At 40.9% G+C, this 27,276-nt stretch overlaps 1 protein-coding gene across 3 annotated transcripts in view; it reads right to left on the bottom strand.

Moving 5' to 3' along the window:
• The window catches only part of IL31RA (interleukin 31 receptor A), a 79,531-nt gene extending 62,113 nt beyond the window's left edge, over positions 1-17,418 (bottom strand). Inside the window, exons 1-5 of one of the 3 annotated variants that reach the window (XM_038403840.2) lie at positions 17,188-17,418; positions 7,326-7,410; positions 5,539-5,556; positions 3,141-3,437; positions 1,285-1,405 (exon numbers count right to left, since the gene is read on the bottom strand). In XM_038403840.2, coding sequence (XP_038259768.1) covers positions 1,285-1,405; positions 3,141-3,437; positions 5,539-5,556; positions 7,326-7,380 — 491 coding nt within the window. In that variant the 5' untranslated portion in view covers positions 7,381-7,410; positions 17,188-17,418. The other 2 variants (XM_038403839.2, XM_043514787.1) reach the window with 2 other exon arrangements.
• Positions 17,419-27,276: the final 9,858 nt, after the last annotated feature.

Raw genomic sequence — 27,276 nt, 5'->3', positions numbered from 1 at the left:
CACTACTGCGGTAAGTTGACCCAAGTTACACTACTTCAGTTACAGTAACTCCTCGCTTAACATTGTAGTTATGTTCCTGAAAAATGCTACTTTAAGCGAAACGATGTTAAGCGAATCCAATTTTCCCATAAGAATTAATGTAAATAAGGAGGGGTTATGTTCCAGGGAAATTTTTTTCACCAGACAAAAGACTATATATACACACACATATATACACAGTATAAGTTTTAAACAAACAATTTAATACTGTACACAGCAATGATGATTGTGAAGAGGTGGTGGAGCCAGAGGGTGGAATATTTCCCAGGGAATGCCTTTCTGCTAAATGATGAACTAGTGCTCGGCTGAGCCCTCAAGGGTTAACACATTCTTGTTAATGTAGCCTCACACTCTACAAGGCAGCGCAAATGGAGGGAGAAGACACAGCATGGCAGAGAGAGCCAGACACACACCCCCACACACACACACACCATGTGTGAGAGAGAGAGAGAGACGTTCATTGCCCCCTTAAGTACGCAGACCCCAATCTAAATACATTGCCTTTTTAAATAGATCAGCAAGCTGAGACAGCAGCTGCTGCCAGCAAGCTCCCTTTGTCCTGAACCCTGTTGTGTCCCTCCCTGCTCTGTGGAGATGAGGTACAGGACAAGGGGGCAGGAGCGGGAGACACGCTGACATTAGCACCCCTCTTCCCCCCAACCCTCAAACAGCAAGCAGGAGGCTCCTGGGAGCAGCTCCAAGGCAGAGGGCAGGAGCAGCACACGGCAGTGAGGGGAGGGACAGCTGAACTGCCCAGCAACTGATAGCCTGCTGGGCAGCTGCCATACAGGGAATTTAGGGGAGCTGATTGGGGGCCTGCCGCCCTACCCTGGTTCCAGGGTTTTAAGTGTTTTAAGTGATTTTCAGTTGAAAGCATTGGAGGAAAAAAATCATTTATTTATTCCCATAATAGATGCAATGACAAGGAAAGTTTCTTCACTCTACTCCACCAATATGCTTGCACCCTTACTTTGAAGCACCACATTTAGTGTGAAAAGGTCAGTTAGGTCTCCATATACATTCAGTTCTTGATTTCTTTGGTAAGATTGCAAATAAGGATATAAATGCCAAATTATGATATGAACATCTGCCCATTAAATAGTGGATTAAAAGCATTAATTTATTTCACACAAGAGACTAAAAAGACAACAGAGTAGAATAACTTTTCTCATTACAGGCCTCAAGTTAAACTGGTGACCAAAAGGTGACAGTCTCCACCCACCATAGCCAAAGTCCTATACTTACCGCTTTCTAACAAGAGTATATTTTGTTGTAAAGTATGTTTCTTTTCCTGGAATCCAACTGCAAGTAAATTTAACATTGTAATGGTAAATGCAGGAAATATTCCCTGGTGTGCTTGGTGGAACTATAATCAAATAAAAAAAGAGAATTAAACTCTAAAACAAAAACATATAATTGAATACTGTACAGAAATAGTATGATCTCAGCCAGTCAGAAGGCTTAGCTTCATGGCAAATTTCAGTAAATTTACAATATGCATATCCCTACTTTCACTCACTACTACCCTTAGAACTCAAACAAAAGTTTTTACCCAAATTAATTCTCAAAAAATATATAACTAAGCATTTTGGTATAATAAAAAAAAAAGCAGGCTTGAAAGTACTTTCAGTAGCAATCTTATCTTGTGCCAATAAACACATTGACTTTCAGCCTCAAAGTTTATTTTGCTCAGGATATATATTTGATTCTCTCTCTAGATATAGATATACCGATATATATATTACTTGCCTCATAAATAAGATGCACCCTCAAGTTTTCTATTGTATTACAAAACCAAACCATAGAACCAGTGATAATGTGATGCAAAGGCAGGGAATTAACTCCCTGCTTAGACTTCCCACAGATGTACTGGGTTGGGGCTGAAGGCCAAATTAGCTGTTTGGAATAAAGGAAGGAAACGCCATGAAAGTTTAGTAGTCAGGGAGAGAAGCAGCCAGCCTCTGAAAAAGCAGAGTTCCTACTGGTTCCTTCTAAGCATCTGACTCCACATCCAGTAATATCACTGATCTAAGGACCTTGCATGAGCCTTTGACTTTGAGGGTTCGGGGAGTTACCTATATCATTTGTCAGCACCTCACACTAAAGAGACCTCCATCTCCTAAAAGCTAGATACCCCTACCCTAAAAAGGAAACCCACTGTAACCTTTACAGTTGGGAGCCATCTAGGATAATATGAGACTCCAAAGATGTTTCTGTGTCAAAACCAGGCTCCCCAGGAGGAATGGGAGCTGAGTAGGATGAAACTAGTCTCAATGGAACACCCAACTGAAGTACCCCTCAAACTAAAGCTGCCCTCCCCCACCCAAGATAACAAAATCAATGAACCTCTCATGTGTTAAAGTGCTTGTGGCACACTGGACTTCCTGCCTTCTACTCTCCTCTCTAGTGGTGGACTTTACTGCACTGATCCTTGGATCCAAACTTTACTGAAGCATTGGCCCCCACCAGTGCTCAATTTGTAATGAAAGAGGTGCCAAGGCTCAAGCATCTATATGCTGGGGCCCAGGCAACTTTTTTACTTTCATAATTGATGTGGCAAGGCTAGAGGTGCCAGGGCTATGAACTGCCAAGCCTAGAGGTGCCATGGCTCAGCCCCAGCAAGCTCTGGCACAAATTAAGCACCTGCCCCCTCTCAGCCCTGAGTTGAATCTGTAGATCCTGCCTTAATTCATCCCCAGTCACAGGAGCTTTAGACTGAAATGCATGTTTATTCAAAAGGCCATCACTTTCAAACAGCTTATAGGGCAATTATAATTTGTTGGACAAGAGAAGCTTACTCAGTATCTTCCCTGGTGATTGTTAGGGTAGGGTAGACTAGACGTAACACTTAACATCTAAGAGCTTGAACAAAAGCCCATGGAAGTCAAGAACTATGAACACGCTTCAGTAAGGGAAGCAGGTACTCCTCTGTCATTTCAGAAAAAATGCTTGCACATAGGTGTCCTAAGATACAACAAACTAACAAATGGATTAATAATTTTAAAACATTTAAAGATTGTCCACTATAACTATGAAGGGTATCATTTACATTAGTATCTTTTAAAAACTTTTAATTTCAAAAATCACATAATTCTACTTACAGCCAGATTTAACTTTGGTGTGAACCAGAAGTTGTTCTTTATCTAGATATTTAATTAAGCATTTCACATGTGCACTTTCATTGGTGAAATTACGGATGGTTACACGAGAAACAGTTTCATTGATAATGTTGTAGTTTTCTTGTGCAATCAAATTCTGATTCAACTTCCAGATAATGTGACTTGCATTTCTGTAAGGCATATTGTAGTTTCCCAGAATGCAAAGAAGTTTTAAGGTCGAACCTCTTTCAATTTCAGGAGACTGAGGAGAAATGTAAGCATTTCTCATAGAATTTCTATCTAAAAAAAAGAGTCAGACAAATCAAACATTTTTTAAAAAAGATAACTTCATTTACCATTACAGGCTATGGGTATGTCTACACTGTAATTAAACACTCATGGCTGGCCCGTGTCAGCTGACTCAGGATCGCAGGGCTTGGGCTATGGGGTTGTTTAATTGTAGTGTAGATGTTTGGGCTCTCTGAGACCCCACAAGGGGGGAGGATCCCAGAACTTAGGCTCCTGAAGATTACACTGAAATTAAAAGTAAAACTAATAAAGTATTTAATTTGTTCATGTATGTAACTGCCTTAGTTGCCACTGGATCATTAGATGATCCTGAATGGGAGAATAAGCAGTTCACATGATAATCCCCATAAAAATGCATTCCTTACCACAGTACAGTTTGAGAACTCCTGGTGTCAAATTTACACAGTATCCTATTTCAACTTATTCAAACAAATGGAGCCCCCTTGTAAGTTAAACTTTATTTTCCCAGATCTCAATGAACAGTTGTCACCACAATCAGCAACCCAGGTCCTGTATTAAGGTATTTCACCTTTAATGAATGAATTAAATTTCTCACACTAACACAGAAGTGAAAGGAAAAACTTGAAACACCAAACTAAAGTTGCAATAAGCACAGAATCATAATACATTGTTGAAATAGTATGTCCACAGTCTGATTCCATATAATCCTCTTTAATATACCTCCTATCCCTCTTTCTGGCCCTATTTGACAATTAGGAATTTCATTATGTGCAAAGCGAAAATTGCAAGAGCACTGGGTGGCAGGCTGGAACATACTAGCGCCTCAGAGCCCTGTGGACCAGCATTCAAGATGAATAGGCCCTGACATCATCCACACCCTCAATAATAGTCTAAATACTAAGATGGGTGAACTTGAGTGCCTGGTATTAAATGAGGATATTGATATAACAGGCAACACAAAAACTTGGTCTAATGATGACAATCAATGGGACACCATAATATCAGGGTACAAAATATATAGAAATAACCGAATAGATTGGGCTGGTGGGAGTGTGAAACTATAAGTGAAAGAAAGCATAGTGTCAAATATAGTAAAAATCTAAATGAATCCAACCGTACCACAGAATCTCTACAGCTAGAAATTCCATGCTTGAATAATAAGAGTAGAGCAGCAGAAATATACAACTGACTACGTCATCAAGATGGTGATAATAATTGTGAAATGCTCAGGGAAATTTAGAAAAACCACAAAAATAGAAAACTCGGTAATAATGTGGGATTTCAACTATCCCCAGATTGACTGGACACGTCATCTCTGGACATCATGAAGAGGTGATTAGAGATGAAAATTGGAAGTCAAATCCTGCTGAAAAAATAGAAAGGAACAAACTCTGGCAAATCAAGTATAATTATGCGTCCAAAAAGAATTTGGAGAGCAACTAGCAAATGACTCAAACAGCAAAAAAATTTAAGTACATGAGAAGCAGAAAGCCTACCAATCAGTGGAGCCACTGGACAATCAAGGTGCTAAAGGAGCACTCAAGACAGACCAGGCCATTGAGGAGAAGATAAATTAAATCTTTGCACAGGTATTCACTGCAGATGTTGTGAGGGAGACTCCCCACCTGAACCATTTTTAAGAGACAAATCTGAGGAACTGTCTGTGACAGAATACACCCCTACAGTCACACCTTACATCTTATTGTAATAATCTCTGTGCAAAGCATGCCTTACAATGTATCATTTCAAAACCCATAATTTGGGGGTCAGTATTGTCCCAGTAAAATATGTGTGGCAACATTGTATGTGAAGTTATACAATTCCCCTGTATAGTGTTATTAACACATGTTCCACATGTCACAGTCCTGCCCAGATGGAAGTTGGCAAACAGGTCTGTCCTAAACAAAGAAATGGGTACCCTGCTTAATTTGCATTTTAGCAGTAAACGGAGTCATCAAGCAGGAAGTAAAATGAAGAAAGTTCAAACAGGTGAAAAAACCAGCAGAGAATATCCATCTACAATCTCTTTGGCTCCTGAGTCTCAGGTGGAAATGTTTTTCAAGAGGGGGACAGAAACTATAAAAAGGAGGGACAAACACACCAAGGCATCCCTCTTTCACTCTCCACTTACCTATCGCACTCACTGCACCTGAAAAGAAAAAGGAAGCAGGCGTTAGATTCTGGGGGAAGGGTACAGAACAAAACCATTTGTGGTCATTGTATTACAGCTAGCTGAGCCATGCATCCTGACCCTAAAGGTTGCCATATGTTTCATCTCTCATTATAGGAGAGGTTGGTATCACAGTGTATTATTAAGGTTGTCTGATACTTCCTATTATAATATCCTGTTTCAGTTGCTTATAACTTTGCCAAACTAACTATTTGGGTTCAAATTTTCCATATGGAAAAAATAATTTAAGATATATGGGCAATCTTAATTCTCGCAATTCCTAACTTTTTAGTGCTTGACTTTGCAACCTAAATAATGTTCTTTTAACATAGCTGATATTATAAACAAACACATTATACACACAAAACTCTCCTTCATTAGAATGACCTGTACTATGAATATGAAAATAAGAAGCAGATAGGGTGGTGGTCTGGCACTTTGAACTAGATAATGATCACCTCTTAATCAGTGAAATAGTCAAATTGTGTTCTGAATGTGTGTCATTTCCCTCTATACTACACATTATTAACCCAGCTCTCCTCTCAAACACCATTTGTTAGGGAAGTTGCAGAAAGAACATTTCCTTTGCTTTTCAGTGGTGTCCTGTACCATGGCGCACAAACAACACTAATGTGACTAAAATACAAAGCTTCCAAAATTGCTTTCATATGTAGGTGATCTTTGATTCCTTTTTAGTTCTGCACCTCAACAAAGGGAACTCATCTCTTCCATGCTTTTTGCTGTTTTTCTCTAATGCCATATCTTAATCTAAATGTATACATTTATGTAGGTTGAACTGTCTGTTTACTTCTTTTGTTACACAAGTGTCCAAATCAAAAATTTTAAATACTGGTTGCATAGTGATATATCTGATATGCAACTGTTCAGCTGTACCCCTTTCATGGGGTGTTCTGGCTTCTGAAGACATTTGTATATTTCTTGCATGCAACTCAAAGACAAAAAGAGACAAAAATCCCTTTACACATGACCTCGTTGCCTGTCTTGTGATAACGTTGCAAAGATTTTAAAGTAATGCATAACAATTTGCATGTGAACTGCCAATATAGCCACTAAAGACTCCATATTTTGCCAAATTAGCACTGTTATTTCCTGTTCTAAGGATAAAGGAAAATTGGAATCTCAAATACTATTTTGCACTGAAGACAAATACTAACTCTTTAAATTGTGAACAATATATGAACATTAAGGTTTATTAAATTTGTCTCTGAATAGGGAATATGTGGCTGTACACCTCTTGCCTTTACATATTAAATACTGTTAGTTCACATTTGTTTAGTTTAAAATCTCCAAAAATACTGCATCCTGACTGGCTGACAATGAGAAGCTTTGTCATGGCTTTCCGATACAGATGCCCTCCTCTTCCCTAAGGAACAGGGAAAGAATTATCTAATTAATGTAGTTTGTTCTGTGAATTTGTAATGAGACTAAATAAATATAATACCAGTATTTGCTATCAGCTTTAATTGTAAATTGAGATCAACTACAATATCTGTGATTACTTCATTTGGTGCTCTATGCTATACACTACTCCATCAAATACCATTTCCAATTAATTGGGATACAGCTGAATACAATTAGATATTTAGTACATACCTAATTGAAATCCTAGTGTTTTAAATGTACTTTTTCCATTCAGTTACTCTTGAAAAGATAGCAGTTTTTTCCTTTTCTTTGGAAAGATTTCTTAAAATAAGACAAGTTAGTAATACAGAAGTGTTTCATCCTACCTGCTTTGTAGGTTCTGCAAAGCACAGTAAATATGCAAAGCCAACAGCAGAACATTTTCTTTACAATAAATGGGAGCAGGGAATACTATAATAAAATAGACATAAAAAGTTATTTATTTCAATTGATAGGGCACCTCCTCCATCTCTCTCAGTGCTGTACACCACTACAATAATCCATACATAAAATAAATACAAAGGTAAACTAACATATTTATTTATTTTTAAGTCTTTTTTCTAGTTGACTGTATTTCCCAAAGGAGGAAGTCAAATTGATAATGTTTTGCCTTATGGGAATCCCTAATTACTAATTTAAAAACTTCCTCACATCATCTTACCAACAAATCTTGACTCTGTTCAGAGAATCATACTTCAACAGGAGGGATGTGGTACATGTGTTGCAATATATGCATTAATAAGCATTATGAAATCAGTTACTCTATTGGGTATTATAGATCAACATTACACTGTAGTTACTGTATAGTAATAAGCCTAGGATAGGCACTTTTTAGGAAGATATAACTCAAAATAAAATATCTTAGAAGGATTTTCTTTTCTTTCTATAAAGGGGTTAGCTCCATCCATTAAGGCCTTAATTCAGCAAAGCACTTTACCATGTGCTCAACATTAAGCATAGCCCCCAAACTCCCACCAAAGTCAGTGGAGCCATTCATTTTCATAAGTGCTTTGATGAAACACAAGCCAGATTCTCAGATGAGTTACTGATGGACAGTAAAAGTTCAAGTGTAACATGCTGATAATAATGTTCTTATTTCCATGTTATTTATTTATGCATACACTCAAGTTATCCTGGATTTTAAGAGGCATATGTTATTTCCACTCTCTCCCATGTCAATAATGGACAATTTTTTGCCTTGTCTATTCCCTGGCTACTAAATCCTCTTTTTTTTTTTTTTTTAATTATTCATCACTGATGCATCCAATCAGAATCAGGGTCCTGTTGTGGTAGGGGTAATACAAATGCATACAAAGATGTGGGGAGCTCACAATCCAAGGGCTTGTAACCATGCCCATGTGAGTACAGGTCATTGTAGACTGATGCAATTTTAGATGCATATCTACAGAATTTAGCGACAGATCAGTTTTGACTTTTCTCTCCCATTAGAGCTGCAGAGACAGCTGAATTCTATTTCATTGTTGATGCAAAAGAAAAAGATATTAAATAAATTTCAACCAGTTTCACCTGTGCAAGGCCATTTAACACAGTGATACTCAAACTGGAGCTCATGAGATGCAAGTGGCTCTTTGATGTGTCTCTTACAGCTACGCTTTTACTACGTTATTAACCAATTGTAGTTGATAAAATAATAATACTTGCCGTGAGAATAACGTATATAAAATTAGTACATGAAACAATGAATTCACACTACTCTGGTTCTTTTGGGTAATGTTGTTGGCTAATTTGGCTCCTGAACCACTGAGGTCTGAGTATCACTGATTCAGCATAACATGGTTGCAGACATCAGAGAGTATAATTTGGCCCGCAGAACATTGCTGATGGTGATCCACTTGACTCTCTGATGACAGGTTTAGTTTGCAGGGCTAGCAACCAGAGACAAATACTTTTTGCTTGGGGCCATCCACAAATCTGGAAGCTGGGTTGCTTTTCCCATTTCACATAAATCAAGGCAGCTCCAACCAACCAACCAAGTCAGCTGCAAGACTGTGGCACTCAGATCTGCAGTCAGCAACTCTTCCCCATTAATGGTTGTTGTGTGTTCAACAGGGATTAGGAAAATTATCCATGTTTTATCTGAAAATTTCAATGAAGTCAATGAATAACCAATGAAGTGCTAATTAATAATCCTATCTCTTTTCCCAATTAACATTCAGGGTGGGTTGGGTTTGTGGACCTTATTGCTCTAAGAAAGGAAATTTCAGATAAGGCGCAGATAACCTATCCATACTGTAATGAGGTCCACAGATTCCTGACAAACTGGAGTTTCATAGCAGTGTTCTTTTAGAAGGGGAACTATATACAGTTACGTACAGAAGTGAATGCATCCTGACAGAGAGCCGACGGCATGCCCCATCCCTCGACTAAGTCCCATTTGGGACTAACGAAGAGTTGAGAACTTCTGCTAAGGATAACTATATACAACTATATTACAGGTTTTCAAAGTTCACAAGAACAGAGAACAAAACAACACTAGCCAAAGCAGCAGATGTTCCAGCACCATCACTGGTGGAAAGAAGGAACTGAAGGTGGGGGAGCTGGCAGCGCCCTTATACCGCACCATGCAGGCACCACTCCAGGGGCGCCAAAGCCGGTCCCCTACAGATACTGCTGAGGAAAAGCTTCCGGCACCGGTGCATGTGGTGAGCACACACACCTAATATGGAATGGACATGAGCAAGCACTCAAAGAAGAAACAGACATGATTGCTATCAAAAATGCCACATTATTTTCTAAACATTAATGAGGCACCTTCAGGAGTGGTTCAAACAGAGGGCCTTACTAGCACTGAGAACCAGGTAAGATCCCATAAAAGAACTTCATGCATTTCAAGAAGTGAATGCTTTCATAAGAAAAACCACTGGATATCTGGATAAGACAAAACTGTCTACTTGTCAACTCCACTAAGGATGATAAACAAAGCACCAACTTGACTTTTGAGTCTGAACTGCCAGGCCTAGCCTGAGTCTATATTGAAGAAATGTGAGAATCTGTGGACCTATGTAGTAGTGGGAGTGAGATCTTTGTCCTGGTACCAATGGGTAAGCCTTAACTTGGTCCTTGAATACGTAGACGATTTAATAAATTGTAGATTTATTTCTGGAAGCTAAAATAGTGGTTATTAGCTCTCTGAATTACCTCTTTGACTTAAGAGGCTCTGGTTAAGCACCAAGCAGCTACATTCAGACTGTCTGGATTCTGATGCATGATTGGCCTTTGTAATATCTACCATCCAGAAGGGATATGATATTTGTACCGTGTCAAGTAGATCAAAGAACTAAGATCTCCTTAGCCAGAATGAGGCTACCAGAATTACCAGTGCTGCATTGCTATTGGTCTTCATTAACATTACGGTGAGGAGAGGACAAGGGAGTGAAAGCATATAAGAGTCCCTTTTGATCATCTTTGTAATAAGGCACTTGTTGCCTTTGCTTTATGATCCCATCAGTAAAAGCAGAACATTGAAACTTTGTCCATGTAGGTAGGCAAACACACACATCTGTTGCTAGTCGACCAAATTTCTTTACCAGGAAATGGAGCACGTGTGTGTGTAGTTCACATTCTGAATTATCCAAGTTTTGCCTGATGAGCCAGAAGGCCATTAACATTCCATTTTCCCATGGAAGTGAAGGGAGTGAATTGACTGCTTATTCTTCTCTGCCCAGTCAATAGGAAGTGAGCTTCTCTCTGCAGAACTGTAGACCTTGTTCCCCTTTGTCTGTTGACATATAACATGGCTGGGTGTTGTCTGTCACAATCAGAGCATGAGGGAAATCAAGACATGTGAGTAAAGCCTTGAGAACATATCAGGTTGCCCTAAGCTTAGCCAAATTATGCTGTGCTTGCTGTACTGTTTGGACCAGATCCCTTGTTCCTATGTGAGTGCCTCCAGGCTTGCATTTCTGATCAATGTCTCTGACTGGTTTGCCTATTCGAAAGCCTAACTTTAAACTACTGGGACTCCATCACCATCTGAATGACTTGAGAATCCTCCTGGCAAGAGATACTTTTGCTGAGGCATGAATAAGAGATAAATGAGAAAGTTTGTATTATAAGGCATGCAAAGGAATGCACATACTGCAATATTTGGGATAGCAGACACTGCACTGAAATACAAACCAAAAAAAGTTTTTGATTGCTGTTATAGAAATAGTTAATAAATCTTAATGTTAGATGGAGGGGAAAGATTTACAGAAGCTAACAAAACCTATATTTTTGTTGTACTAGCTCAAAGTCTTGCATTAGCACATACCATTGCTTTAAAGAGGCATCTGCAAATGAGGAAGAGAAAAATAGGCTTGTAACTTTTTTTGCTCGTTAACATTCTCTGCTTTTTAGTTTGTTTGTAAATAAGAAATTAAGGTAATCTGCCCTGGAACACACTATAATGTCTGGAGAACTTCACAAGAGTCAAGAGAACTAAATCTGAGCAATTGCTTAAAATTCTTGGTTTGTTTTTGTTAATATGTATTAAACTTTAATTACTAATATTTAGGATACATGATGTCTTTGTTAAAGACATGGCACTCCCTTCAAGTATAAAGAGTTAGAACTCAAAATCAACATTCTTCAAAACCCCCAGAAGTCATTTAGCAAAAATAGGAAGTTTAGACATGACGTTCCGGATATTTCTAAGGTAAAAAACAAGCAAAAAGAAAAAATTAAGAACCTTTCAGGTTTTCATTTTGCATAAAGAAGCAAAAAAAAAAAAAGGCACAATTTTAGTTTTTATAGACCCTTAGGATGTCAATTTTACAGATTCTTTTTGCAGAGGTGTTGGTATCCTGGTCAAATTCCCACTTGAGTAATTATGTTCTATCTAAATTCTCACTGAAATTTCAGCTAAATTTTCCACTCTTCACTTCATGTAATAAACTACTGCATAATGATAGTGGTGTTATCAAACAGTTCTGTTCTACATCAGAGGCTGTCTTTATGTACATGAGGGGACGATGCCTCTGTGCGATAAGTATGCGCGTAACTGTTTGTATGAAAGAGCTTGATAAGCAGCCAGTATTCAACAACAAAGATAAGTGTAGCTCTTTTCTAGTTTTTGCTCTTGCAAATTCTTAATCACTAACAGCACATACAAAAATGTGGGAAAAATTTGTTCTCAATTTACTGTATTTACTTTTCCAGTAAATTAAGACTTTTCAACTAAATATGTACAACAGATTTTTGTATCCACTGGGTAACAGTTTGAATTTCACATCCTTTGACTAAAAGAAACAAAGTTGAATAACCAGATTTCCCCCTGATGTTTTAAGTCATTGAATAACTATATTTAGCGACAAAAAGGCATTAAGAGCTATAATAAGATCAAGAGCTACTTTAATCAGAAAGTAATGCCTAATGGCCAGCCCAAGGAATTCCAGATGCTTGGTTCTCCCTATGCAGGATATACACAATCCTCACTGAAGTTCTAGGTGTGGGAGAATTTGACCTCCCATACCTTGGAAACAGTTTCAGAAGCATGAATCAAAGAAGTGTATGGAGATTATGAATGTCCACAAAAGTTAGTTTAAGACTTTCAGCAACTCCACGAAAGTGGTAGGCGGACACTGACACCAAAGATGATGAACCAACTCATGCAGAGGACAACCTCTGCTGGAAGCATATGCCCTTCTTCATCGGGGAATCAAATTACTCATTCTGCACAGGTCTTTGATTAAAAGTGTTACCAAAAAAAAAAATTTAAAAAAAGGCCACATGACTGGTACCTGAACATGGGAACTGCCATATTGGTCCAAATCCATAGTCCAGTATCCTGCCTCTAAGAATGACCAGCACCAGATGCTTCAGAAGAAGGTGCAAACAACTCTGCAGCAGACAGAGGTGGGTTAGTTTCCCCTGCAAATAAATCCTCTCCAAATCTCTAAAGCTTAAAGACTGCCTTAAGCACTGAAGAATTAAGTTTAATATTCAGTTAAAACCTATTTTTATTATTAAAGGCTGGACTGCTAGTACTGTCTATTACTAATGCAGCTTGACACTTTCTCTTATAAAACTCTATTTTCAATTGGTTATACCTCTGCCAAACTAACTGTTTGGGCTGAAATTTTACATGCTAGTTATCTACCTCAGACCTAATTATTCTGGAAAATTTCAGCCCAAACAGTTTAGCCATTTTTGAGAACAAGATTAGGGATATGTAATTGTTTTGCACATTAGAAAATTCTTTAGATCTTCTTTGAACAGCTCTAGTGTCACCATACTTTGGATCAGGGACTTGAAATTTTGCAGTGAAGTAGCCTTTGTATCAGGGATATGCCTTGTGCTGCCCCGTCAAAATTCTGCCCAACTGGCCTATAGCGAGGAGTAGGGTTGACAACTTTCTACTTGCACAAAACTGAACACCCTTGCCCCGCCCCTCCTCTGAGGCCCCACTCCACGTTCACTGCATCCCCCCCCCCCCCCCCGTCGCTCACTCTCCCCACCCTCACTCATTTTCACCAGGCTGGCTCAGAGGGTTGGGGTGTGGGAAAAATCAGGAAACTAGTTGGGTGTTGAACAAGTATGAGAGTTTGTTTACCTCTTCCAATCTATGAATAAGAATGAGGTGTGACAGGATGAGATCTACAATCTTTAAAGTCTTTGAAGGACATGGTGACCAGAAATAGTCAGTTCAATTCACTAGTTACAGATAATACTTCCTTCATTTAATAAATCCATTCATTTTATATGCAAAACATGTTTTGATAACTTAAATGTGCTATAAAAATAAGAAAAAAAGTAAGATTATTTTTATTAGTTAAATAAAACTATTTTAAAAAGCTCTTTCTATGCATTTTTAATTGAATTCCAATTTCCATCCAAATGTAGTTTGACAAAACATCACAAATAAAATATTAAACTAGAGTGCATAAGAGATATGTCATTCACTATTTTCTAACATTAAAAATGTAAAAATTAAGAATCTGAATAATTATATATTTTAAACTATATAACTGCTTAAATAAATGTGAACAGAATAAATATAAATGTACCCTGATCATCAAAAAGTACCACCTAATTTAGTTTAAAGGCTATATTTAGTTGCAAATCAACATGTTTCAATGGCTAAATCCACCAATGAGAATCAACCAATCTTTAGGAAGATAACTAAAAAGTACAAATGCAAAACAAGATTAAAATTATTTAAATTAAGATTTCTGGTTTGCTGATTTAAATCAATGATTTAACTCAATCCACTCTGCCTGACACTGATGATGCTGATCCTACAAAAGGTGAAGGTACCACTGCTTTTACACTGAATCATAGAAATGTAGACATGGAAGGGATGTCAAGAGGTTATCAAAACCAGCCCACTGTGTTGAGGCAGAACCAAGTATACCTGGAGCACCAAAAAATTATCCTGTTCTGTTCATTCCCTCTGAAGCATCTGGCACTGGCCACTGTCAGAAGACAGGATATTAGGCTAGACAGACCATTGGTCTGACTCAGTATGGCTGCCTTATGTATGTTGATAATTTTAGACCATCCCTGACAGCTGTTTATCTAACCTGTTTTTAAAAACCTGCAATTATGGGGATTCCACAGCCTTCCTTGGAAGCCTATTTGTCTTGCACTATCCTTATAGTCTCCCTTGCTGCAGATTAAACCCATTACTTTGTGTCCTGGCTTCAGTGAATATGGAGAACAATTGATTACCGTTCTCTTTATAACAGCCCTTAACATATTTGAAGACTTCCCTTAGGCTTGTTTTCTCAAAACTAAACATGTCCAGTGTTGTTGTTTTGTTTGTCTGTTCGCTGTTTTTTTAAGCTTTTCCTCAGGTCAGGTTTTCTACATAACATTGATCATGCTACCAAAGAGTGTCATGAAACTCTTCATTATTTCTTCTCCTTCATCTATAAGGAACAATATTGCTGAAAAACAGTCTTACGGGTACGTCTACACTGAAATTAGACACCTGTGGCTGGCCTGTTTCAGCCAACTTGGGCTAAGGAGCTGTTTAATTATGGTGCAGGCGTTCAGGCTTGGGCTGTAGGACCCTGTAAGATGGGAAGATCCCAGAGTTTAGGCTACAGCCTGAGCCAAGTCAGCTGGCATGGACCAGCTGTGGGTTTTTAATTGCAGCAAAGACTTACCCTAAATTACTTAAATGATGTGTGGATTTTATGTCAGTGTTCAAGGGGTGCTTGATCTTGGAGCTAACCCCTTCTTATTCCCTGGGCTGAACTGGGGGGAACTACATGTTCAAAGGACACTTTAGTATGACCCTCAGCATAGAAGTCTGCCCCATAAGATGATTTAGTTAAGTTCATGCTTCCTTTGTGCATGAAACCCACTTGGCACTCAGTAGCTAACTATAGATTGAAACAGGAACCTAGTCATGAACTCTTTTAGGTAATCTGCTTCAGAAGACAACACCCATGTAACCAACTCTAAAGGGAAAGTTTAAGGATCCTTTCCTAGGTTCTGCGTGTGGTGTTTGTGAAAGCCTTACATTCAAGCATCAACTCATTATGTGTTCCTCCCCAAGGCACAGCAGCACCAAATATGTTTTTCTGCTCTAGACACTGTATCATTATAGAAATGAGTTTTCTGGATGCTCCACAACAGCCAGAAGCAGCTCAGTAGAATCATAAGCAAAACCAAAATGCCCTAAGCAACAAACATCTGGCAAAAAGCCTACACTATATAAAACTATAGCAATTAAAGTTTTTAGAAAAACGGTGCTCAAAAACAGACTGACAACTAGTGACAGAGCTGAATTTCAACTTTTACTGATATAGGCAGTAAAAAAAACTGAATAGTTGCTTAAGCTGCAACCCTCTTATATATCTTCTGGTCAGACCCGAAGATACAGTCAGGCTGCTCAGCACCAAAGGAGACTGCTATCTATTCTAGACTGTTCTGAACTCATGTAGGCATCACAGACGGCAAAGATCAGTTACTTTTCCACACAAGACATTCTAGAAGATTTAACAGAAACACCACTGTTCATAAGATAAGTCTACTTTATTGTAGCTGTACAACAAGGATTTCTCTTTAAGGAAGTGCATCCTCCCTCCCCCTCTAAAGATTAAAGGAGGCTATAATGAAATAGGAAGTTACTAAGCAAAGTACAAGTAACACTTTTCCCTGTTTGGACCCAAAGACAAATAGTTAAAAAAAATAAAAGGAAAGACAAGAGAGAGAGCGCACCACCGCAAGTGCCAGCATCTGGGCCCCTGGGGAGCAGAGGGTATTTAGGAAACAAAATCCAGCAGTGCAGAGATGCTGCGCCTTGGGGGGAGGGGGTTTGGGCATTTAAGAAACTAGCATTTTCCTCCATATATGATGGATGCTATGCTTTAGGAAACAAACACAATACAACTAGTATTTAGACATCATCTTTCATATAAATTACATCCCAAAGAGATTACAGAGTTAAACAATAAAGAGAGAAATCCAGACTTCTTAAGAAAGATTTTCAGGTGAGATTTGGAGAAGTGACAAAGTGTCAGTGACAAGTGTGGTGACAAGACAAAGAGGCTCTCCCTCAAAACAGGAGCTAGAGCTACATCCAGTGTACCCACAGTGTAACAGGAGCATGGTAGACTGATACTAGACATAATGAAAGAGAGGGAAAGCAGCAAAGAAAGAGAAAGATAGGTGAAGTCTCTGGAGCACGTGTACAACCACACTCCAAAAATGACACTCAGACCTTACAAAGGTCCCAGCCCCCGGGGCACCCCTCCAGCCCACCCGAGACACGCCGCCTCTGAGTGGATCCCAGCCCCCGGGGCACCCCTCCAGCCCACCCGAGACACGCCGCCTCTGAGTGGATCCCAGCCCCCGGGGCACCGCTCCAGCCCACCCGAGACACGCCGCCTCTGAGTGGATCCCAGCCCCCGGGGCACCCCTCCAGCCCACCCGAGACACGCCGCCTCTGAGTGGATCCCAGCCCCCGGGGCACCCCTCCAGCCCACCCGAGACACGCCGCCTCTGAGTGGATCCCAGCCCCCGGGGCACCCCTCCAGCCCACCCGAGACACGCCGCCTCTGAGTGGATCCCAGCCCCCGGGGCACCGCTCCAATGCAGCCGACAAACCTGCCAAGCCCCGCAACAAGCGCCAGCCTCGCCCCCCAAGACGCTGCCCAGGCGCCTACCCGCCCTGCGCTGAGAGAGGCGCTTGGAGCCACCGCGCGGGCTGACGGGAGGGGCCGCGCGCGCTCTCACCTGATGACAACGGCCAGGGAGGGGGCCCTGCGCGGGGGGACAGCGTCCCTCAGGCACAGCCGCCGCCGAGCCTCCCCGGCCCGCGCCGCGCCTCAGCTCGGCGCCCCCAGGCCCACGCCCAGCCGCGGGGCTGCAGCGGGTAGCGCTGGCCGAGGCTGCGATATGCCGCCCTCGGGGGAGGGGCAGGACCCCGCTGCCGGGAGCCCCGAAGCGCTGGACGGGCTCAGGCAGCTGCCGGGGGCGGGGGTGTCTTTTCCCCAGGGCGCAGCTTGTCTGCACGGGCAGGAGTCCCCGACGCTGAAGTCCAGGCGAGCTGTGATGGCCCTGGCCCGGGGCCGGGGCTTCCCCTACCTCGCCCCACCCCAGCCCCTCTGTGCCGCAGAATAAGATCAGGAGAGGGGGCAGAGCCAGGTCCCTGCCCCCCCCGTAGCATAGGCTGCTAGCCCCGGCATCTGGCCGTGGCCACCATCGCGAGGGGGAGGAGGGGGAAGAAGAGTACGGACGAGGGAGTTAGAGCATCAACACTGTAAACCAGAAACGGTTTAAAATAAAGGGTGGTTCCTTCCACCGCCTCTACCTTTTTCGAAGCTTAAAGCGTCTTACAGTAGAACACCCCCCCCCCCCCCCAATTTTACTCAAGTTAAAAAGGAACATTTCAAAATGACAGTAGGTACCGCCGAAGTTGCAGGAAGCTGTCTGCCCTTTGTCAAACTACGGCAGAGATTTCAAAGGCATTGAAAGAATGGGAAGGGGAAAGGAGGTTACGCTTCAGCGTAGCAGCCATGGGAGGCTGTATCTTAAAAAAAAACAAACAACAAAAAACCAGGCACACGTGTGGCACCTGAGAGACTAACAAATTTATTTGAGCATAAGCTTTCCTGAAGGACAGCTCACTTCATCGGATGCATTTGGTGGAAAATACAGTGGGAAGACTTTATACATTCAGAAAACAGGAAAGAAGGGGTGTTACTATACACACTGTAATGAGAAGGATCAGGCAAGGTGAGCTATTACCAGCGGTGAGGGGGGGGAGACCTTCTGTAGTGATAATCAAGGTGGGCCATTACCAGCAGGGAACAAGAACGTCTGAGGAAGGAGAGGGGAAATAAACATGGGAAAATAGTTTTACTTTGTGTAATGACTCATCCACTCCCTGTCTTTATCCAAGCCTAATTTAATGGTGTCCAGTTTGCAAATTAATTCCAATTCAGCAGTCTCTCGTTGGAGTCTGTTTTTGACATTTGTTGGTTGACGAGTTGCAACGTTTAGGTCTGTAATAGAGTAAACAGAGAGATTGAAGTGGTCGCTGGCTGGTTTTTGAATGTTATAATTCCTGACATCTGATTTGCATCCATTTATTTTTTTATGTAAAGACTGTCCAGTTTGACCAATGTACATGGCAGAAGGGCATTACTGGCACAAGATGGCATATATCACAGTGGTAGATGTGCAGGTGAACGAGGCTCTGGGTAGTGTAGTTGATGGGATTAGGCCCTATGATGGTGTCCCCTGAATACATAAGTAAACACAGTTAGCAACAGGCTTTGTTGCAAGGATAGGTACCTGTGTTAGTATTTTTGTTGTGTGGGGGCGATTAAGTATTTGCTTCAGGTAGGAGGGCTGTCTGTAAGCAAGGACTGGCCTGTCTCCCAAGATCTGTGAGAGTGAGGGATCGTCCTTCAGGATAGGTTATACATCTTTGATGATGTGCTGGAAAGGTTTTAGTTGTGGGCTGAAGGTGATGGCTAGTGGCGTTCTGTTATTTTCTTTGTTGGGTCTGTCGTGGAGTAGGTAACTTCTAGGTACTCCTCTGGCTCTGTCAATCTTTCTACATTTCAGCAAGTGGATAGTGTAGTTTTAAGAACGCTTGATGGAGATCGTGTAGGTGTGTGTCTCTGTCTGAGGGGTTGGAGCAAATGGGGTTGCATCTTAGAGCTTGGCTGTAGACAATGGATCATGTGACGTGGTCTAGACGAAAGCTGGAGGCACGTAGCTAAGTATAGCGGTGAGTAGGTTTCCAGTATAGGGTAGTGTTTATGTGACCATTGTTTATTAGCACCGTAGTGTCCAGGAAGTGGATCTCTTGTTTGGACTGGTCCAGGCTGAGGTTGATGGTGCGATGGAAATTGTTGAAATCATGGTGGAATTCCTCAAGAGCTTCTTTTCCATGGGTCCAGATGATGAAGATGTCATCAGTGTAGCGTAAGGAGAGTAGGGGCATTAGGAGACGAGAGCTGAGGAAGCATTGTTCTAAGTCAGCCATAAAAACGTTGGCATACTGTGGGGCCATGCGGGTACCCATAGCAGTGCCGCTAACTTGAAGGTATACATTGTCCCCAAATGCAAAATAGTTATGGGTGAGGACAAAGTCACAAAGTTCAGCCACCAGGTTTGCCGTGACATTATCGGGGATACTGTTCCTGACAGCTTGTAGCCCATCTTTGTGTGGAATGTTGGTGTAGAGGGCTTCTATATCCATAGTGGCTAGGATGGTGTTTTCTGGAAGGTCACCGATGGATTGTAGTTTCCTCAGGAAGTCAGTGGTTTCTCGAAGATAGCTAGGAGTGCTGGTAGCGAAGAGTCTGAGGATAGAGACTACATAGCCAGACAATCCTGCTGTCAGGGTGCCAATGCCTAAGATGGAGCGTCCAGGATTTCCAGGTTTATGAATCTTGAGTAGCAGATAAAATACCCCTGGTCGGGATTCTAGGGGTGTGTCTGTACAGATTTGTTCTTGTGCTTTTTCAGGGAGTTTCTTGCACAGATGGTATAGTTTCTTTTGGTAAGCCTCAGTGGGATCAGAGTGTAATGGCTTATAGAATGTGGTGTTGGAGAGCTGCCTAGCAGCCTCTTGTTCATATTCCGACCTATTCATGATCACAACAGCACCTCCTTTGTCATCCTTTTTGATTATGATGTCAGAGTTGTTTCTGAGGCTGTGGATGGCATTGTGTTCTGCACGGCTGAGGTTACAGAGCAAGTGATGCTGCTTTTCCACAATTTCAGCCCGTGCACATCGGCAAAAGCACTCGATGTAGAAGTCCAGTCTGTTGTTTCTGGTTGTAGGGGATAATCTTGGTTCAAGTGATCCTGAGCTAATTCAGTTTGAACTGAACGGAAAGATTAACAAAAATAAATCTGCAACTAGGGTTTTTGATTTCAAAATGGTTGAATTTCAAAAATTAAAGAAATTAGTTAGGGAAGTGGATTGGACTGAAGAACTTATGGATCTAAAGGTAGAGGAGGCCTGGGATTACTTTAATCAAAGCTGCAGAAGCTATCGGAAGCCTGCATTCCAAGAAAGGGGAAAAAATTCAAAGGCAGGAGTTGTAGACCAAGCTGGATGAGCAAGCATCTTAGAGAGGTGATTAAGAAAAAGCAGAAAGCATACCGGGAGTGGAAGATGGGAGGGATCAGCAAGGAAAGCTACCTTATTGAAGTCAGAACATGTAGGGATAAAATGAGACAGGCTAAAAGTCGAGTAGAGTTGGACCTTGCAAAGGGAATTAAAACCAATAGTAAAAGGTTCTATAGCCATATAAAGAAGAAGAAAACAAAGAAGGAAGAAGTGGAACCGCTAAACACTGAGGATGGAGTGGAGGTTAAGGATAATCTAGGCATGGCCCAATATCTAAACAAATACTTTGCCTATGTCTTTAATAAGGCTAAAGAGGATCTTAGGGATAATGGTAGCATGACAAATGGGAATGAGAATATGGAGGTAGATATTACCATATCTGAGGTAGAAGCAAAACTCAAACAGCTTAATGGGACTAAATCGGGGGGCCCAGATAATCTTCATCCAAGATTATTAAAGGAATTGGCACCTGAAATTGCAAGCCCATGAGCAAGAATTTTTAATGAATCTGTAAACTCAGGATTTGTACCGTATGATTGGAGAATTGCTAATATAGTTCCCGTTTATAAGAAAGGAAAAAAAAAGTGATCCAGGTAACTAAAGGCCTGTTAGTTTGACATCTGTAGTATGCACGGTCTTGGAAAAAATTTTGAAGGAGAAAGTAGTTAAAGACATTGAAGTCAATGGTAAATGGGATAAAATACAACATGGTTTTACAAAAGGTAGATTGTGCCAAACCAACCCGATCTCCTTCTTTGAGAAAAAAGTAAACGAGTACTTGTGGCACCTTAGAGACTAACAAATTTATTAGTTAGTCTCTAAGGTGCCACAAGTACTCCTTTTCTTTTTGCGAATACAGACTAACACGGCTGCTACTCTGAAACATGTCATTATGCAATTCTTTGAGAAAGTAACAGATTTTTTAGACAAAGGAAACAGTGGATCTAATTTATCTAGATTTCAGTAAGGCATTTGGTACCATGCTACATGGGGAATTATTAGTTAAATTGGAAAAGATGGGGATCCATGTGAACATTGAAAGGTGGATAAGGAATTGGTTAAAGGGGAGACTACAACAGGCCACACTGAAAGATGAACTGTCAGGCTGGAGGGAGGTTACCAGTGGAGTTCCTCAGGGATCAGTTTTGGAACCAATCTTTTTATTACTGACCTCAGAACAAAAAGTGGGAGTGTACTGAAAGTTTGCAGATGATACAAAGCTGGGAGGTATTGCCAATACAGAGAAGGACCTGATATGATACAGGAGGATCTGGATGATCTTGTAAACTGGAGTAATAGTAATAGGATGAAATTTAATAGTCAGAAGTGTAAGGTTATGCATTTAGAGATTAACAACAAGAATTTTAATTATAAGTTGGGGACACATCAATAGAAGTAACGAAGGAGGAGAAGGACCTTGGAGTATTGGTTGATCATAGGATGATTATGAGCTGCCAATGTGATAGCTGTGAAAAAAGCTAATGCGGTCTTGGGAGTCATCAGGAGAGGTATTTCCAGTAGGGATAAGGAGGTTTTAGTACCATTATACAAGGCACTGGTGAGACCTCACCTGGAATACTGTGTGCAGTTCTGGTCTCCCATTTTAAAAAGGATGAATTCAAACTGGAGCAGGTACAGAGAAGGGCTACTAGGATGATCTGAGGAATGGAAAACTTGTCTTATGAAAGGAGACTCAAGGAGCTTGGCTTGTTTAGCCTAACCAAAAGAAGGCTGAGGGGGAGCTATGATTGCTCTCTATAAATATATCAGAGGGATAAATACCAGAGAGGGAGAGGAATTACTTAAGCTCAGTACCAATGTGGACACAAGAACAAATGGATATAAACTGGCCACCAGAAAGTTTAGACTTGAACTTAGACGAAGCTTTCTAACCATCAGAGAAGTGACCTTTTGGAATAGCCTTCCAAGAAAAAGCAGTGGGGGCAAAAGATCTATCTGGCTTTAAGATTAAACTCAATAAGTTTATGGAGGAGATGGTATGATGGGATAACGTGATTTTGGTAACTAATTTATATTTAAGTATTCATGGTAAATAGGCCTAATGGCCTGTGATGGGATATTAGAGGGGTGGGATCTGAGTTACCCAGGAAAGAATTTACTGTAGTATCTGGCTGGTGAATCTTGCTCATATGCTCAGGGTATAGCTGTTCGCCATATTTGGGGTCGGAAGGAATTTTCCTCCAGGGCAGATTGGAAGAGGCCCTGGAGGTTTTTCGCCTTCCTCTGTAGCATGGGGCACGGGTCACTTGCTGGAGGATTCTCTGCTCCTTGAAGTCTTTAAACCACGATTTGAGGACTTCAATAGCTCAGACATAGGTGAGGTTTTTCGCAGGAGTGGGTGGGTGAGATTCTGTGGCCTGCGCTGTGCAGGAGGTCAGATTAGATGATCAGAATGGTCCCTTCTGACCTTAGTATCTATGTATCTATGTTTCGACCTTCAGGAGGAGTCCATCCAGAATCCTTCTTTTTGTAGTGTTGGCAGGAAGGTCTCTGTGGGTTAGTATGCTGTTCAGCGGTGTGTTGGAAATATTCCTTGAGTCGGAGACATCGAAAATAGGATTCCAGGTCACAACAGAACTGTATCATGTTTGTAGAGGTTGAGAGGCAGAAGGAGAGGCCCCAAGATAGCCCAGCAGAAGAATCTGTCCTAAGAGTATAGCTGGATAGATCATCAGTATTGCTGGGTGGGTTAAGGGAACCACCGTTGTGGCCACTTGAGGAATGTAGTAGTTTACATAGTTTAAAAAAAAGGAAAGGAGTACTTGTGGCACCTTAGAGACTAACAAATTTATTTGAGCATAAGCTTTCATGAGCTACATTATACATAGTTTAGTATCCTTTTTGTTTTGTATAGAAGCAAAGTGTGTGTTGTAAATGGCTTTTGTAGTTTTTGTGAAGTCCAGCCATGAGGAAGTTTGTGTGAAGGGTTGGGTTTTTTTGTTTTTTTTTTTTTTTTTTTTTAATCAGAGTATCCAGTTTTGAGAGCTCATTTTTAATCTTTCCCGGTTGCTGTATAGGACATGATCAGGTGGTTAGGCAGTTTCTTTGAGAGTGTGTGGCACAATCTGTCAGCATAGTCTGTGTGGTATGTAGATTGTAATGGATTTTTTACCTTCAGTCCGTTTGGTATGATGTCCATCTGTTTGGATTTGGAAAGGATGATGATGTCTGTATCTGTATGAGTTTTTTTCAGGAAGTTGATGGATTTCCACTCCATACAGCTAAATTCAGTGCCTTGCATAATGACAGGTTTCAGAGTAGCAGCCGTGTTAGTCTGTATCCGCAAAAAGAAAAGGAGTACTTGTGGCACCTTAGAGACTAACGAATTTATTTGAGCCTAAGCTTTCGTGAGCTACAGCTCACTTCATCGGATGCATTCTGTGGAAAATACAGTATGTGTGTGTATATAAAATCTCCCCACTGTATTTTCCACTGCATGTATCTGATGAAGTGAGCTGTAACTCACAAAAGCTTAGGCTCAAATAAATTTGTTAGTCTCTAAGATGCCACAAGTATTCCTTCTCTTTTTAAAGGATGTTAAGTTGTTCTTCAGTATCACTTTGTGATTCCATCCCACCCCAGGGAAAAATGGTTCATACAACCAGTCATTCATAGGAGTTGTGTTTATAAAATTGAGGTATACTGTAATTTTTTAAAAGACTTATGCCCCGATCCAGGAAAATGATCCATCCTTCAACATCACAAAACTATGGAAGGCATAATGTGACTGAAGCAGGGGTACAAAACAGAGGGGGAAGGACTATGCTTGCAAGGATGTAGATACCATTACCCTTTTTGATCCAAGTGGTTAGCACAGGTTCAAGGCCCTGTGGATTGTTTTCACTAGGGGAGAAATAGATAGTTGGGTATCTTTAATGCAATCCTGCTTATTTTTTAGGATGGTTGAATAGTTCAATCAATCAGTCTGAGGATTCAGAAGGCTACCTCTATACAACAGCACTAACAGTAGCCTTTTGAACCCTCAGATTGATTGAATAGTTCAGTTCAGATTGTCAGGTGGTGTGGTTTTTGTCACTTCCAAGAATCTCACAAGCCTACAGAAACACTCTGGATTCAAAGTTCCTCCATTGATTTGAGTGTAACTCACGTAAGAGAAACCCCAAGTCTGATGAAGAATTCCTTCACTAGAACCACTTCTACTTTCACCGCCTCTTGGTTTCTTATTGGGCAAAGTTCAGTCCCTTTTGTGAAGTAGTCAGTAGGCACCAGCAAATATTCATTGTCAACTTCAGTCTCCGGCAGAAGCCCCAAGCACATAAATAGCAATGCACTGAACCAGTGCACCACAAAACTTGGCTGCATTTGGGCTCTTCCTGTCTTAGGGGAACAGTTCTTTGTAATTCAAGCATCACATTGGTGCAGGGAATTAATCTCTACATCCTGACAGCATTTCCCCAGTAGAAATTCTCCCTTAGCTTGGCTAAAGTTTTTGAAACCCCAAAATGTTCAGCAGTTTTAAAATCATGACAACCTCAGAACCTCTCTTTTTCTATCTGCTAGTCTCCCCAACCCCTACAATATTTCATCTTTAAAGTCCAAGCTTTTCCACTGCGACCAGAAAGCTTTTATTTTATTTGAGGTGATGCTACCTTCCAAGATGGTTGCATTTGCTAAATGATTTTCTAATCACACTGTATGCTGATATCAGGTTTCTCCCTTTGGGAAGCTTTTAGCTGTTCTGCAAGTCCATTCCTGCAACCTCCACATGCACTGTTCCAATGGATGAACCAAGAACATTTGTACTTCTACAAATGATGTGAAGGGAGACAGACATCTCTTCCTGAGTACACACGTTCCCTTGAACAAATTCCTTGCTCTTTTTATTACAGTAGTGTCTGTAATTAGCCTCCCAACAAAGCAGCTCTCACTGCTCCTTCCCTGGACTGCTTCCAACCACTGGTTCCACTCCTCCCCCGTCCCAGGGAGTGTCTGCCCTTTCCCAGCATCCTCTGTCTGTAGCCCACTACCTGGCTTTATAGGACCCACTTGTTCCTGCACAGGTGAGCCTCTAATTAGCCTCCAGCCCAAAACTCTTCTGTTTGCAGCATAATTAGCTGAAAGGGCCCTCCTGATCTAATTCAGCTCCTGAAAGGCTAGTGTGGCAAGCACCCCCCATCAGTGTTGTTCTTTCAAAACTGCCCCCAAACCAGAAATACAAGCATTTGTGTCAAATATGAAAGAGGATTTGTAAGACAAGTAATTGTAAAGTAAAATGGGAGCAGTCACAAGAGCCTTTTTTTTTTTTTTTTTTTTAACTGAAAATGCTAAATTGCACACTGTTGACCACAGAAATGGTTTTCCTGTCTCACAACCTATGCAGTGGTTTTGCAATATGGCAAACCCACAAAAAAACCTTCTTGTAATAGGAGCAGAGTCCTATTCTGTACATCTGAGTGGGAAAGTGACAATTTCTGTACAATTTCAATTTTCTCTTTCCTCAATGGAAATTACCCCTTCACTGATTGTGTGCTCATGGTAAATATTTTTATAACAACTTTTCTTTGGGTTCAGTTTCAGATTGCCAATCTTAAAATTACCAAAGATTATTTGTGTATAAGTAAAAAAGAAAAGGAGTACTTGTGGCACCTTAGAGACTAACAAATTTATTTGAGCGTATGCTTTTGTGAGCTAATGCATCTGATGAAGTGAGCTGTAGCTCACTGTATTGTTAGTCTCTAAGGTGCCACAAGTACTCCTTTTCTTTTTTGCCAATACAGACTAACACGGCTGCTACTCTGAAACTTGTGTATAAGTGTATCAGCTCTTGTTCAAAGGTTTTAGCCTGCAAAGGTATCATCTAGGCATAGCAAACTGGCTAAGAGAAGCATGTCATGTAATACCCTCTCCATTAGCCTTTCAAATGTGTCTAGTGCATTGCACAAACCAAAAGCCAGCACTTCAAATTCCCACAGGCCTTGTGCTGCTGTGAAGCAGTTGTTTCACTGATCTTTGACTCAGTTTCCACTTGCCCATGTTCACTTTTAAGATCCAGTGTGGAAAACCAGATTGGACCTGTCACAGCATCCAGGGTAACATCTGTTTTTGGCACTGGATAAGAATCCTTTAAAGTGACTTCATTTAATTTTCTCTATTTCAGGGTCTGGTGCTGCTACCCTTTTTCTTAACCAGAACTATAGGCAAGACCCAAGGACCAGAGGAAGGCTCACTCATGTGTTGCTAATACATTTTCTCAATGGCTTGCAATGTCTTTTCCCTCCTGGTTATTGGTAAACAATAAGGTGGCAGTTTAATTGTCCAGTTTTTCCCAGTATTTAAATGAATCATTTAAATGAACAGCACTGCACTGGAACTAGTCCAATAGAAATTCTGGGCACTCACTTGCACTCCCTTCCCCTTATAGTTTTACTCTTTAGAATTTATTAGATTCATTGGTTCATATTTTGTAACCATGGTTCTCCTCTCTCCCCCCCACCTCCACCCCTTTTTTTTTTTTAAACTATTTATAGCTGGTCAAAAATCATTCAGCAAAATGGTCAGGAATCTGTTCTGGATCTGAACACAGAATTTTAGCAGCTAAGAGTTGCTCGAGCTCTAGGTTGCAAAACGGATTACAACTACTCGCCATTTTACTTTTGCTGGAAAGCTACCACAAAATGGAGCTGGTTTCTGCCCCTGGCAACCATACAATTAGTTGATTGCAAACCAATTGCCTACAAATCATCTGCTTC

The sequence above is a fragment of the Dermochelys coriacea genome, chromosome 5 (genome assembly GCF_009764565.3).
Source record: "Dermochelys coriacea isolate rDerCor1 chromosome 5, rDerCor1.pri.v4, whole genome shotgun sequence".
Classification (NCBI taxonomy): Eukaryota; Metazoa; Chordata; order Testudines; family Dermochelyidae; genus Dermochelys; species Dermochelys coriacea.
The sequence above is the reverse complement of the archived record's forward strand: the minus strand, read 5'-3'. Positions and strand labels throughout refer to the sequence as shown.